Genomic DNA, 15,557 nt, shown 5'->3' on the forward strand with positions numbered 1-15,557 from the left:
TATGTACCTACTCAATTACAAATGCTTGGAATCAATCACAAAAAAAAATGCTAGTAATTGATAGCATCAATTATGTTTGGATTTTTTATTGTACAAAGTTACACCCATTGAATGGCATAAAAAAAGAGAAAGACGGTGAAATGAATCACTTTTCAAACAATGTAATATAGACACCATCATAGTGTCAGATATAGAAACCACTATAATGAGTGATTTTGATTCAAACAATGTAATATAGGCACCATCATAGTGTCAGATATAGAAACCACTATAATGAGTGATTTTGACTCTAGCACACTGTTTTACAAAAACCAACACAATAAATAATTCTATTTATACCAATTGCCCTTCCAACCATTCCATTCACCCATAACCTGATAAAAAGTAGCTGAGTTTTCAATCCTTGGTAACTTTGTTGAAGGATAACAACGGTTGCCTGCATGAAGTTAACATATTTTCTAATCAGGTACAAACAATCAAATGGGAAACAACATAAGTACTCTAGTTTATATATGTTTTTATTTTGTTTTCATTCATGTAATATATATTCTTTCATGTTAAATCCAGCAACCACAATGATTTTTTTAAATCTATTGATAGTATGAGAAAAAATCACATAACATAGAGCGAAGTAAATGTGCCCAAGCATGCAACTGTGTTTCCTTTGATTAAAATAAACAGTAAGATCTCAAACTAATCTTTAATTCTATAAAACATCTAGAAAATTTGGATAATACAAAATTTTTCAATTTATATCTTTCTTTTATCTCAAATACTTGTATTTTGAAGTTCATAATAAAATATACCTTTAGATTAATGTTTATTTCTTTTTCGTCCATAATACTTATAGCACATGATATATAAATAATTCTGTTATCTAACATTTATATTATATTTTTCAGATGATTTAAAAGAATTATGTGAAAAAAGATTAGAAAAAAAACTCAGCTCTGATAGAAAGTTACCAAACATATTATATATAAATATAACATATTATAACATATTATATAAAAATACAACATAATATATATAAATATAGATACATATTTATGTTATCCTAAATAATATAATATGATTACGTGTGTATATATATATATATATATATATATATATATATATATATATGTCATTACACCCGGGCCCAGCTCTCATGCCTTGGCATTAAAAAAAATTAAAACAAAAAACCCACCAGAAACGAGTCTGGTGGTTCTGATGTCCTTGGACGTCCCCTGGTCCGTGACCTAAGAAAAATTAAAAGAGAGACACGCTGGGAGTTTTCTTCGCATACACTAACTGAAATTACTTGTGGCCTTCAATTTCGAAACCATGACACCCTTACTCCTTCGTCGTTTTGCATCCAACCACCAACACGTCTCCCGGAAGACTCCCGGACGAAGTTTTTTCAATCCAAACACAACCACCAAGACAAGCCAGGTAATCTGTTCCGATTCCCTTACTCCGCTTTGATTTAGTCCGTCTCTTAATTTCTTCATGGAGTCCCGCTATCGGACTGTGTGAAACTAATATCATCAACCACCAACTTCGTCGGTACATGCTGTATGTTTTTTCCTGCAAAAAAAAAAGGACCCTTGCATCATGACTCTTGTTACATGGACCTTTTGTTTTGACCGTAGGGAAAACCCTAATAAGTCTTATTGGTGACACTCCTTCCTTGGGGTGCACTATTTGTGGAACAATTACCTTGCATCCACTATCTTGCGTTTGCTACCTTCTCTGCATGTTTCACTTAACTGCAATCTTGATGGTTATTTATCATTCCTTATTCCCATGACGAGCTTGACCGTTTGCTTTACTTCGCGATTCTTGTGTAGACCCACTGAGTTGCAATCGCAGAAAAAATGACTCAGTCCAGAACCTCTTAATTTCTGCTTCAAAGCTTCTGCGCATGTTTTCTGTTGTTCGCTCCATTTTTTCCCTTCTCAGATGAAACCTTAAATCCTAATGATGTTTTCGGTTCGTTCAATTTGTTTCGCGTGCTGTGCAAATATTTGTCTATTTGAAAATCCAATAACAAAGCTCCACTATTGTGTGTTGTTGTTTGTCATACTATTTCACCTCAACTACATTACCACCTTCAAGGTTGTTATTTGTTCTGTATTAGGTGAACATGTCTTCTTCCAGGAACAAGGGCAAGCGACCTGCAACAGACGCTCAACGAAACCAGCAACACCTGCGACTGCATTTTCTGAAGCCAATCATAAGGCCCGCCTGCTTCAAACTAGTAAGGCACCTCCCCTGACCCGTACATCACAAGACACCCAATGTTATTACTTACTGAATGATCAATGTGTTGACCATACTTGCCTGTTCTTTCGCGGGCCCTCCCAATCGGTCCAGACGAAATCCCGAACAAGACTCCCTACATAAATCTGGTGGTTCCTGATGGAAGGGATATCAGCTTTCGGTGCTTCTGGAAAGAACAGCAAAATGGCAGCATCACATTGACCCGAGGTTGGCCAGAGTTCTACCGGACGTACCAAATAAATCTAGACTCCATGCTTCTTTTCAAACACAAGGGCAAGTCTGACTTCCAGGTACATATCTTCGACTTCGGTGGCTGCAAAAACACATACCAACCCCAACCGTCCGAGGAACCGCCGTACGAAAAGAAAGGTACTTACCAGCGTGCCCACTGTATCAATAATCCTTCCTCAGAAAAGGCGAAAGAGATAGCTGAAAAACACAAGACCAAATGGCCCTTCTTTATCATGGACCTCACTAGCCGTGTCTTGTCCTCCCACCTGTTGGTAAGGCAACTTAAATGCAACCTGTTCTTTAAATACGACTATCCCAGCATTTGTTTACCTGCACCAATTAGTTTTCTTGTACGTGTCTTCATCAGTAGTTTATCTCTTTTAATGATGTGTTGCTATGCTACAATCAGTCAAATGTCCCTCATCTGAGCCATTTCATTGGTCAGAGGCACACACTCATCCTTGCACATGGTCACATTGAGGTGGAGGCCACCTACACCAAATTTAGTGGGAGACGTGACGGTAGCTTCGGAGTCATCTCCGGAGGATGGTCATACTTTGCTACCCTGTGCAAATTCGATCCTGGAGGTGTAGGGATCTTCGAGGTCATCTCAACTGAGACAGTCATAGTACTGTAGGTCCAATGGTGCAACAAAGCTGGGAGCTCTTGATTTTTGCTATCCTCATCTTATTAATCAGACTTGTATTTTGTGGATTATGTTGGTGTAACACTTTTTGAGAACTCCATTACCTAATCTACTCATTCCTGCTCAAACAATGTACTACGTTTCTCGATACACTATTACTATTAACCACCTGTCGCAGGGGTGTTGTTTGGGTACAATGTTCATGGCTGCTGCTATGCCCTAAATCGCGTCCCACCTTAGTCACTCAAACTGAATTCCATCTACAACCTTCTTCTTACATTACACTAACTAGTACTATTTTACTTCAGTAGGTTTCTCCGTTATTAATCCTCTGCATTCTATGCCTTCAAACTTTCGTGTAATTACACAAACTTAAAAGGGACAAATTGGTGAAATTGATATTTTTCATACACCAACTCCCACATTAACGTTAATCTTGAAAAAAGTTACGGTTGAACATAACAACATTTGCATCTCCATCAAGCTTTTCCAAATACATGTCCATGTAGAAGTGCTACTTGACTAGTTCTGTACAGGAGGGTTGGGGTAACATTATTAAAATATGAAGTTGTATCGGCCTTTTTTTTTCGCCAGTGGTCCAGGCCCATTACAAGGACCCGAACATAAACCAACAAGTACCCGATTCCCAACCAATACAACACCCTCCTCCATGCGGGTGTTGTATATTCCTTTCCACCTCCATTACCGCTGGCGCTTATTTCACCACCGTCTTACGAACTTCTTCTTAGCAACACCATTTCGCGTGATGGCAGCATCATCATGTCGATGTGTCTTGGAAACGGTTGTCTTGTCTACTAACTCCCATCGCCGACCCATTTTCCGCATCCTTTCAGTATCTGCAACGCTCACTACGTGTCGTCGCCGCTGTTGAAGACCGTCAAACACCTTCGCCATTCAATCATCCATCCTCGAACCCTCATGGCGGCAACGCATTTCGTTGCTGAGCATATGGAGCTCTCCCTAAGTGGTCGCCGTTGCGCCGAAGACTCGCCAAATCTAGTCTCCATTTCATCGGTGCCCTGAGAAAGACGACCATTAGAACGTCGGCGATAATTACGGGTGCTTTTTGGGGTCTGGGTTTCGTTTTGCACATTTTTTTGGGGGGATGAGGGTAGCCCATGTTCCAGAGATCATAATGAACAAAAAAAGGTAGCTTATTTCATCCAAAAAACTAATAAATCGGGTCTTATAACTCAAATCGAACCAAACCAAGCTAAACCGATTTGCAAATTGATCAAACTTTGGGTAAAATACATAATTTTCAACAATTGCCGTACGGAATTCATCCTGGCCATTGAATTGACATCTTCCTACCTGGTCCATCAAGGTCTTGGTTATACTTTTTCCACCAAAGACATTCCCTTAAATTCAACTCATGCAAACTCATGCAAAACTAGGTGAAACTGTAACATCTGCCTTAAATTTATCACAACCCAAATTCCCATACGAAAAATTAAAAAATGCACATTGTTTAACTGTAATTCTATATGTCTAATAAATATTATTATTTTAAATTGTTTAATTAATAATAATTTATAAAAATTTATTTACACAAAATATAGTTTTTTTTACCAAAGATACAGAGATTCAAATTCACGACATTTTAGATGAGTATGTGGAGATTATGTCATTTGAGTTATAACTCGTTTACACACAAAATATATAGTTTGTATTTATATTTGTTAAAATTTGTATACATAAATATAATTTATACAATTATATTATATATACACTAAAATCAATCATCAAAATCAATTACTGATATAAAGTATACGTTGAAATACAAAATACATACTGAATTAAGTGAACACGAATAAAATATTAAAGTAGCATTAGATTACATAAGGTATATGAAATGACAAAGGGACTATGGGACGACAATGATGAATGTAATATTGTCATTTAATTTATTTATTCCTACTTTTTATTTTATTTTTAAATATTTCCTTCGTTGTTGATATATTAAGCGTCAAGCGTGTCTTGCTTATTCATGAAGTTTATAACAAACAAAGTTGCTAAGCCAGGTTGATCAATTATAGTTATCATCTCCATAAAATAAAAAAATAAAATAAATTAAAATAAAAATTTCTCCGTTTGTTCTTGAGTCCCATCTATCAGCTAGTTGTTGAATCAATATCAATATATCATACTACTATAATGCATTTTTCTTTTTATTTTACTGTTAGTTTTTAGTATATTTTTAAATCTAAAAAATATATTTAATTGAATATGTACAAAAAGTAACAATAAAAGCTTTTTTTAAAAAATAAAAAAGAGAGAATGAAAAATATATTAAATTACAAAAAGATGATGTAAATGGGATAACACCTAGTACATGTGGTGAACATTTTGGTCTGTGTCAATTGTTTTCAACAAATTTATCATGGCGCAAGAAAGGAAAAAGGTACTATTGATTTAATAAGAAACAATAAATGCTTGTTGATATAAAATGGTACTATTGATTTATGAAGAAGATAAATAATTGAGGTAAAAGTTTGAAGGAGGCTACTCCACGTTGAAATCAATACCTTAGACTAGAGGCATGGTGGAAGCCAATAATAAACTACAACTGAAGTGGCAACTCTTCTTTTTTCTTGAATCCACAGATGTGGCTTTCTACAATGGGGAGAGTGGGAGACCCAAGTTATGGATCATGGTCCCTGATGCTCTATGTTGTTCTCTTTAAATCATTATTTTTTCTATAAATCACATTTTTAAAATGTGACTAAATAAATAACTTCATGGAAAGATATTTTTGATAATTTTATTGAAGTAGGTAACATATATGAAATGTGTGATTTTGTCTTAATTTCATATCATGTCTAACACTGACCTCCGATATTGACTCCACTTAAAGTCTATAACTAATGATAGATGGTTTAGGAATTAGAGCTTTGTTTTTTTGTTTAACTAAATAAAAAGGGTCAAATTCTGAAAATAACCAAAACATCACCTACCACAAAAAAGTCTTTGTAGAGAGGCAAATAAGCAGCTGGTCAAACCATATATAGCAGCCTTCGTTAGGTTGACTAGATTTAGCAAATTGGCCAATACATTTCACTGCCCTCTTTATTTACCAATTTATGATTATTATGGATTATGACTATTAATTATACCATATCAATGACCATCATAAGTGAAGTAAGACAAAATAGTCTAACTCGAGAGTTCACAATGCGTTAGTTTACCTTTGTTTTGTACCTGCAAATAGTCTAATTCGATAATTACACTAGTGCTTAGTGGTTGATTCCACAGTTTGAACCTGTGATCTTAAAGTCACACGGAATTAACTTAAACGTTGCTCCAAAGCTCCCCTTCACCTTTAATTAATAAAATTATTCTAATTTGATGAACGTATGGATTGGGTGGAATATTTCACACAGAAGCAAGACAACATAAAGATGAGCTTACAAAATAGAGAAGAGAACTTTTATATGAAAACTCAATCTTGAATCTTACATACAAGTATCTATCCCCCACAATAAAAAATAAAAATAACAAGATCCCATGAACAATTTTGTGGGGATTATGGAATGGGAGTAGAGTGGAGTTTAGTATCACCGGATAAACTGACAGGTCTCCGGAAATGTTCTTGACAACCACAAGTGCTTCAACCGGACGACCAAAGCAAAGGCGCCATAGCACGGAATGTGCATGACACCCACAGCAAAGTACCTAAAAAAAGCTCAACATTAGGGCTTCATGCCAAATTGCTAGCAAGTTATTCAACTTAATAGATCATTAAAAGAAAATTGTTGTAGCTTTTGAAATATAGAGATATGCTCACATATGAAAGAGTTAAGACTATGGCAACAAATTTTAAGGTTGAGTGATGGTGAGAAATAGAACTTGAGATTAAGAACATACCACAAGGGTGCGTATGGCGATGACAAATCAAGGAATGGGTAAGGCCACCTGCAATAAAGGTTAGATATATTAATAATCAACAGCAGAAAATTTTGTCGATCGAAATGCAAAAAATCGAAAGCTGGGATACGTATTTTTACCAAAGTGAAACACAAGCATGGATGATCCACTGAAAAATCACGAATATACCAGTCCACAAGATGAAGTATGCAAACCGGAACATTGGGAATCTCTGCATGTATTCAGAAGAAATAGTTGTAAATTTGAACAAGATTAACTAAATCAAAAATTATAAACTGCAGAACCCAAAAATGCAGGGTGGAAACAGAAAAAAAAATAACAAGAACTCACCATGCAATTTAATGCCGTGTCACCGAGGAGGAAAAGAGCATTAACAGAGTGCATACAAACATCAAACTGCAAATTGACAAGTGCATAAATCTTGAGTAGAGAGGAAAATATCTTGGAAGAACAGATCCCTAGTAACATTGATATTCAATCCTGATTGACTTAATAATTTTAACATTTAATCCCGTATGTATAACTTACAAGGATAAATGATAGACTGAAAACAAAATAGATAACACTTACAAAGTGCAGCCTAAAATCGGCGGCTGTCATAAACGGATAAATAACGAGCCAGAATACTAAGTCGGTGAGCATTACAGCACCTGCAGAAGTCTATATATAAATGAAAATGAAAATCAATAGAATGCCTCTACCCAATTAATAAGAAAATAAATTTCAGGATGCATAAGGCAACAACAAATAGAACACACGAGTGCAATGCAGAAATTGCATCTCAGCCTTCTATAAAAGTACTTGTTGATAAAAGGTAAAAACATGCAGTTATATTGAAAGGTAAAAGAGAACAGGGACATTGGAATAGTAAAAACAAAAAATGAATAATAATGTATATGCATGAAGAGATCTATGTTAACAAAATCATTGAGGAAAAAAAGCAACATACCTGAAAAATGATCTGAAACATATAACCCCATGCACCAGCAGGATTCCAAGTGTGAGGTTCCTGATCAGTGTGTGAATTCTTGATCAGGTTACGCTCTACCGCCCCATCAAGTATAGGAGCCGAATAAGTTCCTTGTTCAGAATCTGCTGTGTTGACCTCAAGTTTGTTGTGGTTGAAACAACATCCATATATGGAGAAACAAGATGCAAGCTGAAAAAGAAAGTGATAGCATAGGTCACTACTCACTTTTAGAAGATATGAACTGAAAACATTGAAAAAGATAGTTGACTTATAGGTTCAATTATTTTATCTAGAGAGGATATGAACTCTGAAGATGACTAGAACAACACCCCCCTTCTGGAAATAGATCCTCTCCTGTGAAAATCTCACATGACTAGATTGCGTGTAAGTTTTCACCCTGATGTGAAATTCGGTTGTTGATAAAGAAGGTTGGGGGCTAGACAACAACACATGAAAGAATTTGATAACTGGTGAAAATTTACAAAAAAATTCATGCAGAAATTTTAACATTGGATCGAGTCCCTTGACCATCCCTTCCCTTTTCTGTAAAAGCAGACAGATCAAAGAAATGCTATTGAGTTAGACATTATGAAGTATTACCCCAAAGTAAATGGTGACCAAAGTGAAAGTCCACCTGTCCAAAAAGAAAAAAAAAAAAGAAACATCATATATGTATAGCCAAGAAAAGGTTACTCATAACAATTAATCCATTTCCACCTATACTTCTTTATCCCATGAGTATTGACAACCCAATACATGCAATATATCATCATAAGCACTGCGAATTTAATGAAGAATCTTCACCATGCACATATGAGACCTCAAAAGAAAATGAACTATGCAAGAAAGTTTAGTACCAACTATGAGTCCAATAGTATTCACCATCCAAAGAGACAAGCACCATTTTTTGCTAAGTAAGCTGCAAATTTTGCTAATTCTAAGAGGCTTCGGCATCTTATCTTTTTAAGTTCAGGAAAGCATAAGCATAAATTTAATAATCTATCTAAATAGCCATCACTGAACAGTTCCACACAAGAGCAGAATATAGAATATACAAGTAATGTAGCTTACTGAGTGTAGAAGTAAAATATGCCACCTCCATCAACAATCACATTAACAATGAGCAAAATCAGAAGCACAAGAAAAGACACAATCCTGTAAATAAGCAACCAAGAAGGATGTATTCCTTTAAGACATGTATTCCACGCTTCACCCTCGTACAGAGAGCCAGCCGTTTCTCGCCGCCGCTGCCTTTCTCTCCTCTCATTCCTTGATTTTCTGAATTCTTCATACCTCCATATCAAAAACGATGCTAGGCCCATAGCAGCCAAAATCCATAGTGCACAGAGGAAGAACCTCCAATTCAACCAATAACTTAAGGTATTCGTATCTTCTGCCATGCTAGGTTGCAGAGTGGCTGAAGGATCCTGTCAATCAATGTTCATGTTAAGAAAACTGTGAGTTATTTATACCAGCATCAGAAAACACTCGTTCCCAGCATATTCTACAAAGCTCTCTATGCACTCAACATGAGTGAAGGATTGACAAAGTTTAACTACAAAAGTTAATGTTAAGAAAAATTTTTTAACAGATACTACTAATGTTCTGGTGTACAATTGAGGAGAGAAAGAAAGACAAAGTAACAGCAATTAGACAAACACAAACCATTAATAAAAAAAAAAACTAAAAATTTGCTTTAGTAACTTAGTACATTTTTGAAGATAATGATAATTCACCAAAGAAACCCCAAATTTGAGGTAGAAAAACACAAAGATCACCGAAGTCCATCCTCAACATTCATAAAATATGATGATATTATTTGGAAGATTAACAATTCAAACTCATATCACAGCTAAATTCCAGTCAAGAAACAGAATTATCAATTATGCTAAAGAAACGAAGAGCTGTTCCAACAATACATGAATAACAAGCTTGGTCATCAATCTCAGAATCCAATGAAACCCAAGATGGGTTTTAACCAAAACCAACAAAAGCTCAGAACTTGTGAAAATGAAGAAAAACAAAGATAATTGAAAATCGAGAATAGAAAGAAAGGAGTAAACAGCAGCAGCACTCACTTATGAGAAGTGTAGAAGTAAGAGGGTGCAGGAATCCAATCCAGTGATCAAAGAAGATGCTTAGGTCCTTCGGTTCTTCCCCTTTGATTCAGAAGAGAAGAATAAAGAACACGCCTTTCGTGTGCTCCATTAATAACCGGAAAATTACTTAATAAAAATGGATAAAATAATTAACGATCGTGTGACCTTTTTGTCAGTGGGTTGCGATTTGTCAAATGATTCTTATTTCATTAGAGTTTGGTTTCGACTTTATATTTAATTATAAAATTCTTCTGATTAGTTTATAGTTTAGAGTTTGATATTAATAATTGATAATAAAAAATATTACAACAATAATTAATTTTTTATATTATTTTTATTCATTTAAATATTAAAAAATAATTAAGAAAATAAATTAAGATTCTCAATATTATTTATGAATAATTGATACATACACATAAGATGAAAAGTAAAATTAAATAAAGTATATTTTTTGTCTCAAAAATTTGTTAAAAATTTTAAAAATAATCTTAGATTTTATTTTGTTTTAATTTTATTTTAAAAATTTTAAATTTATATTAAATATATTTTTAACAGTTAAATTTTGAAAAAATTTAGAACCAATTTGATAATAATATATAATAATTATGTTTAATTTATTTGTGTTAAAAATTATTTTCGTACAATTGTTATTAAATTAATTCTAATTTTTTTTTAAAAATTAGTCATTAATAATATATTTGATATAAATAAAAAATTTTTAAGACAAAATTAAAATAAAATAAAATTTAAAAATAATTTTAAAATTTTTTTAACAAACTTTAATATACCAAAAATAGAGAAAAAGAAAGAAATGGTTACGTGTTGAAAGTTTGGTTGGTTGGCGTTTGGGTGTGCCGTGTGGGGATGGCGACAATGGAGAACACATACTTGAACTTGTTATTTCTAGTGAACAACAAACTGCCACGAAATCACCGTATGTAAGGATTGAAAACACCACGTCAAAAATAAAACAAAATTAAAAGACATAGATATGGTAAAATAGATAAATAAAGAAGAAAAAATAAATATAAAATATAAATATAAATAAAAAATTTTAATATTAATATTTATTAATATTATTATCTTAATATAATAGAAATGATTGATATATATATATTCATTAATTATATGCTGTAATGTTAAAGAGAAAGAAGAGTATTTTTATATATTATTATTATTATTATTATGTGTCTTGTCTTAAATTACATTACTTTATTTATACACTTACAAATTACAATAGACATTCTTTTTAAATTTCATTAAATTAAATGCAATCTCTCTTGATAATATGAGTCTCGTAACCTTAGAACATTCAACCGTTTATAGACATTCATATCACAGTAATAAACACATAAATAAATTTACGTCTCTTAAGTTTTATTTTTGGTATTTTGTTTTAGTCTTACGGGCATTTTTATCAGCATTGTCATCATAATAAAATTTAGGAAATGTAGATGGATAGAGGACAATATAATAGTAATGATTTTATGTTTTAATCCCAACTCAACACACATTCTAATTTGAGATGGTTTTTTTTCTATAAAAAAACTTTTTTTATATATATATTAAAGTAAATAGTCATTTTGGTATAGAAAGATTCAACTTTTTACAAAATAGATCTCAACGTTTATTTTTAATAAAATAACTCTTGAAAAATATATTTCAATTGACAGTGACCTAAACGTTTGGTCAATAGTTTATTCATCCAGTCAACGGTTAAATTTTAATGAAATTACTAATCTTTTCTTTGGATGTCCATTTAGGATTATGTTTCATTAAAACCTTACTAAAAAAATTCAATGGAAAAAAAATTTAATGAAGGAAAAAGAGTATAATATCCTTTATGATGAGATTGCCTCGTTAAAAATCTTGTCAAAAAAAATTCAATAGGGACAAAAACCTGACCAGGGAAAAGAGCACAACCTCCCCCCCTTTTAATATTATTTAATATCTCGAGATCGGCACATCCTAATCTGATGTACCAATCTTTTAAAGGAGGATTTTGTAAATAAATCTGCCAGATTATCTCTTGAGCGGATCTGTTGGACATCAATTATTCCTTGATTTTGAAGGTCATGAGTGAAGAAGAATTTGAGGTAAATATGCTGACTAAATTCCCATAATGGTCCTCGAGATTGACACCGTGCACCAAAATTGTCCCTGAGATTCCAATTGCACCAATTACGTTCCTGAGATTGGAAATTTTGCACCATAGTGGTCCCTGACCCATTTTCCGTTAACGGCGCGCTGACGTGGCTTGATGACGTGGATTTTTGGTGACACGTGTCACCTCATGGTTTGGCCACGTGTAACGATATGATGATGTGTCGGTCAACGACACGTGGCAAGCTGACATAGATGGGTATGCCACGTGTCACAATGCTATTTTGCCACGTGTCAGATTATGCCACGTGTCGCAATGCTATTTGTCCACGTGTCATCCACGATGTCATCGTTACATGTGCACCAAATTGGTCCCTTACTTTGCATCTAATGACTCATTTTAGTCCCTGAAATTGAATATCGTGCACCAAATTAGTCCCTTCATCAGTTTTTTCTCATTTTTTTATAAATTTAAAATTCTCATTATATATTTGAATACACTAATTTTAATTTTATCTTTTCACAAGTTATTTAAATACAAGTGTTTTTATAAAATATTTTTAAAATATTAGTTTTAATTATACAATTTTTTTCTACAATATTTTATTAAAATAATTATGTGACATATTGATATTGATTTAATAAAGAGTGTAAGTTAAGAGTTTAATAATATGGTATCTACTCCAATGAAGATTTAATGATTATCTTCATGTGAAGATACATCATTTTGACCATTGGATGATAGATTGTAGGGCTTGATTTTATTTGAAGTAAAAGTGTTACCTTTATTTAAAGTGTTGCTAAATAAATAAGTTACACTTTTTAAACAAGGATCATCATGAGAAGATGTTTTTGGTATTTTCATGGGAGTAGTTGCCTAATAATATTCCTTAATACAATTTTTTTAATATTTAACACTTTAATAAATATTTTAGGAATACTTGATAAGACACTTATTAACTAATATAAATTTATTATTCCCATCCATTTTAAGAATGTCCGATTTTCTATATAATTAACTTCTCACTAAATTAATAAGATAGATTTATACTGTCGATTATAATAATTCATTTTATCTATAACTTGTTAGGCGGCTTTTTCATATATTACACTATTAATTAATATAAGTACTTATTATAACTATGACTTGAACAATATTAAAACAGATACAAATAAACACAAGAGGCAATAATAAAGTTTTGGTTTTAGTTAACATGTACACCAATGATACAAGTTAACATTATTAATTAAAAAATTTATTATAAAATATGTATAATAAAAAATATAATTAAAATTAGTGTATAAAAAAATATTAAAAATTTTAAATTTATAAAAAAAATGAGAAAAAACTGATGAAGGGACTAATTTGGTGCACGATATTCAATTTCAGGGACTAAAATGAGTCATTAGATGCAAAGTAAGGGATCAATTTGGTGCACATGTAACGATGACATCGTGAATGACACGTGGACAAATAGCATTGCGACACGTGGCATAATCTGACACGTGGCAAAATAGCATTGTGACACGTGGCATACCCATCCATGTCAGCTTGCCACGTGTCGTTGACCGACACATCATCATATCGTTACACGTGGCCAAACCATGAGGTGACATGTGTCACCAAAAATCCACGTCATCAAGCCACGTCAGCGCGCCGTTAACGGAAAACGGGTCAGGGACCACTATGGTGCAAATTTTCCAATCTCAAGGACGTAATTGGTGCAATTGGCATCTCAGGGACAATTTTGGTGCACGGCGTCAATCTCGGGGACCATTATAGGGATTTAGTCTAAATATGCTTTGTTCTATCATCTTTGATGTATCCATCCTTAAGTTGAGTAATGTAGTATTATCTTCAAATAGAACAGTTGGAGCTATTTTTCTATCAGTCAATCCACATGATGATAGAATATACTGGATTAAACTCTTAAGGCAAAAGCACTTGCAACTTACTTCATGTATTGCTAGTATTTCAGCATGACTAAAGAATATTACTACTATCATCTGTTTCATGGACCTCCATGATATAGCTGTATCACCATATGTGAATAGGTATCCTATTTGAGATCTTCTTTTGTGTGGATCAAACAAGTATCTTGCATCAGCATAGCAAACTAATAGTGACTTGGATTCATATGGATAAAACAGTCTCATATCAACTGCTCTATGAAGATATCGAAAGATTTGTTTGATTCCATTTCAATGTCTTTTGGTTGGAGGGGAACTATACCTTACTAGTAAATTCATGGCAAATGATATGTCAGGTCGTGTATTATTAGCAAAATACATTAGTGTTCCAATGACACTGAGATATGGTACTTTAGGACCAAGGATATTTTCATTTTCTTCTTTAAGACGGAATTGATCATTTTCCATATCCAAAGACCTTACAATCATTGGGGTACTTAATGGGTGTGACTTATCTATATAAAATCTCTTCAAGATCTTTTTTATATATGTTGTTTGATGAATAAAACTTTCATTGTTTGTATGCTTGATCTGCAGGTCGAGACAAAATTTAGTCTTTCTAAGATCTTTCATCTCAAACTCTTCCTTTAGAGCTTTTATAATTGTTGGGATCAGGGGTTCTAGTGATATTTAAATCATTAACCTACACAGTAATTATAATGAATCCAAATACATATTTCTTTATGAAAATACATGGAAAGATATCATCATTCTTGAATCCGTTTTTGACCAGATATGCAGTAAGACGATTATACCACATTCATCCAGATTGCTTTAGAACATATAAAAATCTTTGCAATCTAACTGAGTGTAACCCCTCCAAATATTCATTAGATGGTTTAGATATCTTTAGTCCTTCAGGGATTTTCATATAGATATGACAATCTAATGATCCGTATAAATAAGTTATCACCACATCCATTAGATGCACATGTAATTTATGGTATGCAGATAAACTCATCAAATAACGCAATGCTATTGCATCTACTACAGGGGAATATGTTTTTTCATAATCTAACCGGACCTTTGTGAAAAACCTTGTGCCACAAGTCGAGTTTCGTAGCATACAACTTCATTTTTCTCATTTCGTTTTCTCACAATACCCCTCTATATCCAACAGATTTTACATCTTCTGGTGTATATACTACAGGTCTAAAGACTTTACGTTTTGCAAGTGAGTCTAACTCAGCCTTCATAGCTTCTTCCCATTTTGGCCAATCATTTCTTTGTTGACATTCTTCAACTATTCTTGACTCAATATCCTTACTTTCATGTATGATGTGTAATACCACATTATATGCAAATATTTCATTGACAATTGTTTTATTTTAGTTCTATTTTTCTCCTGTAAAGACATAATTTA

At 33.1% G+C, this 15,557-nt stretch overlaps 1 protein-coding gene across 2 annotated transcripts; it reads right to left on the minus strand.

The window, feature by feature from the left end:
* Positions 1 to 6,578: 6,578 nt before the first annotated feature.
* LOC112749996 (uncharacterized) lies at positions 6,579 to 10,377 on the minus strand. Of its 2 annotated transcripts, none has more exons than XM_025798470.3 (9): positions 10,100 to 10,377; positions 9,093 to 9,448; positions 8,622 to 8,655; positions 8,001 to 8,210; positions 7,622 to 7,711; positions 7,382 to 7,447; positions 7,171 to 7,262; positions 7,031 to 7,078; positions 6,579 to 6,838 (listed from the first exon to the last, which is right to left on the minus strand). In XM_025798470.3, exons 2-9 carry the CDS (start codon positions 9,419 to 9,421, stop codon positions 6,721 to 6,723), a joined length of 987 nt encoding a protein of 328 aa, XP_025654255.1. In that variant the 5' UTR covers positions 9,422 to 9,448; positions 10,100 to 10,377; the 3' UTR covers positions 6,579 to 6,720. The 2 variants fall into 2 exon arrangements, with proteins under 2 accessions (XP_025654255.1, XP_025654254.1); XM_025798469.3 differs by having other exon boundaries at positions 9,941 to 10,113.
* Positions 10,378 to 15,557: the final 5,180 nt, after the last annotated feature.

This window comes from Arachis hypogaea, chromosome 15 (assembly GCF_003086295.3).
Source record: "Arachis hypogaea cultivar Tifrunner chromosome 15, arahy.Tifrunner.gnm2.J5K5, whole genome shotgun sequence".
NCBI lineage: Eukaryota > Viridiplantae > Streptophyta > Magnoliopsida > Fabales > Fabaceae > Arachis > Arachis hypogaea.

Excerpts from the sequence above, each read along its gene's own strand:
- LOC112749996 (XM_025798469.3), bottom strand. The coding sequence starts at position 9,961 with ATGACCAAGCTTGTTATTCAT. Across the intron at positions 7,079-7,170 it reads CATGCTTGTGTTTCACTTTG|GTGGCCTTACCCATTCCTTG; the intron begins GTAAAAATACGT and ends CCTTTATTGCAG. Across the intron at positions 6,839-7,030 it reads TCGCCATACGCACCCTTGTG|GTACTTTGCTGTGGGTGTCA; the intron begins GTATGTTCTTAA and ends AGCTTTTTTTAG.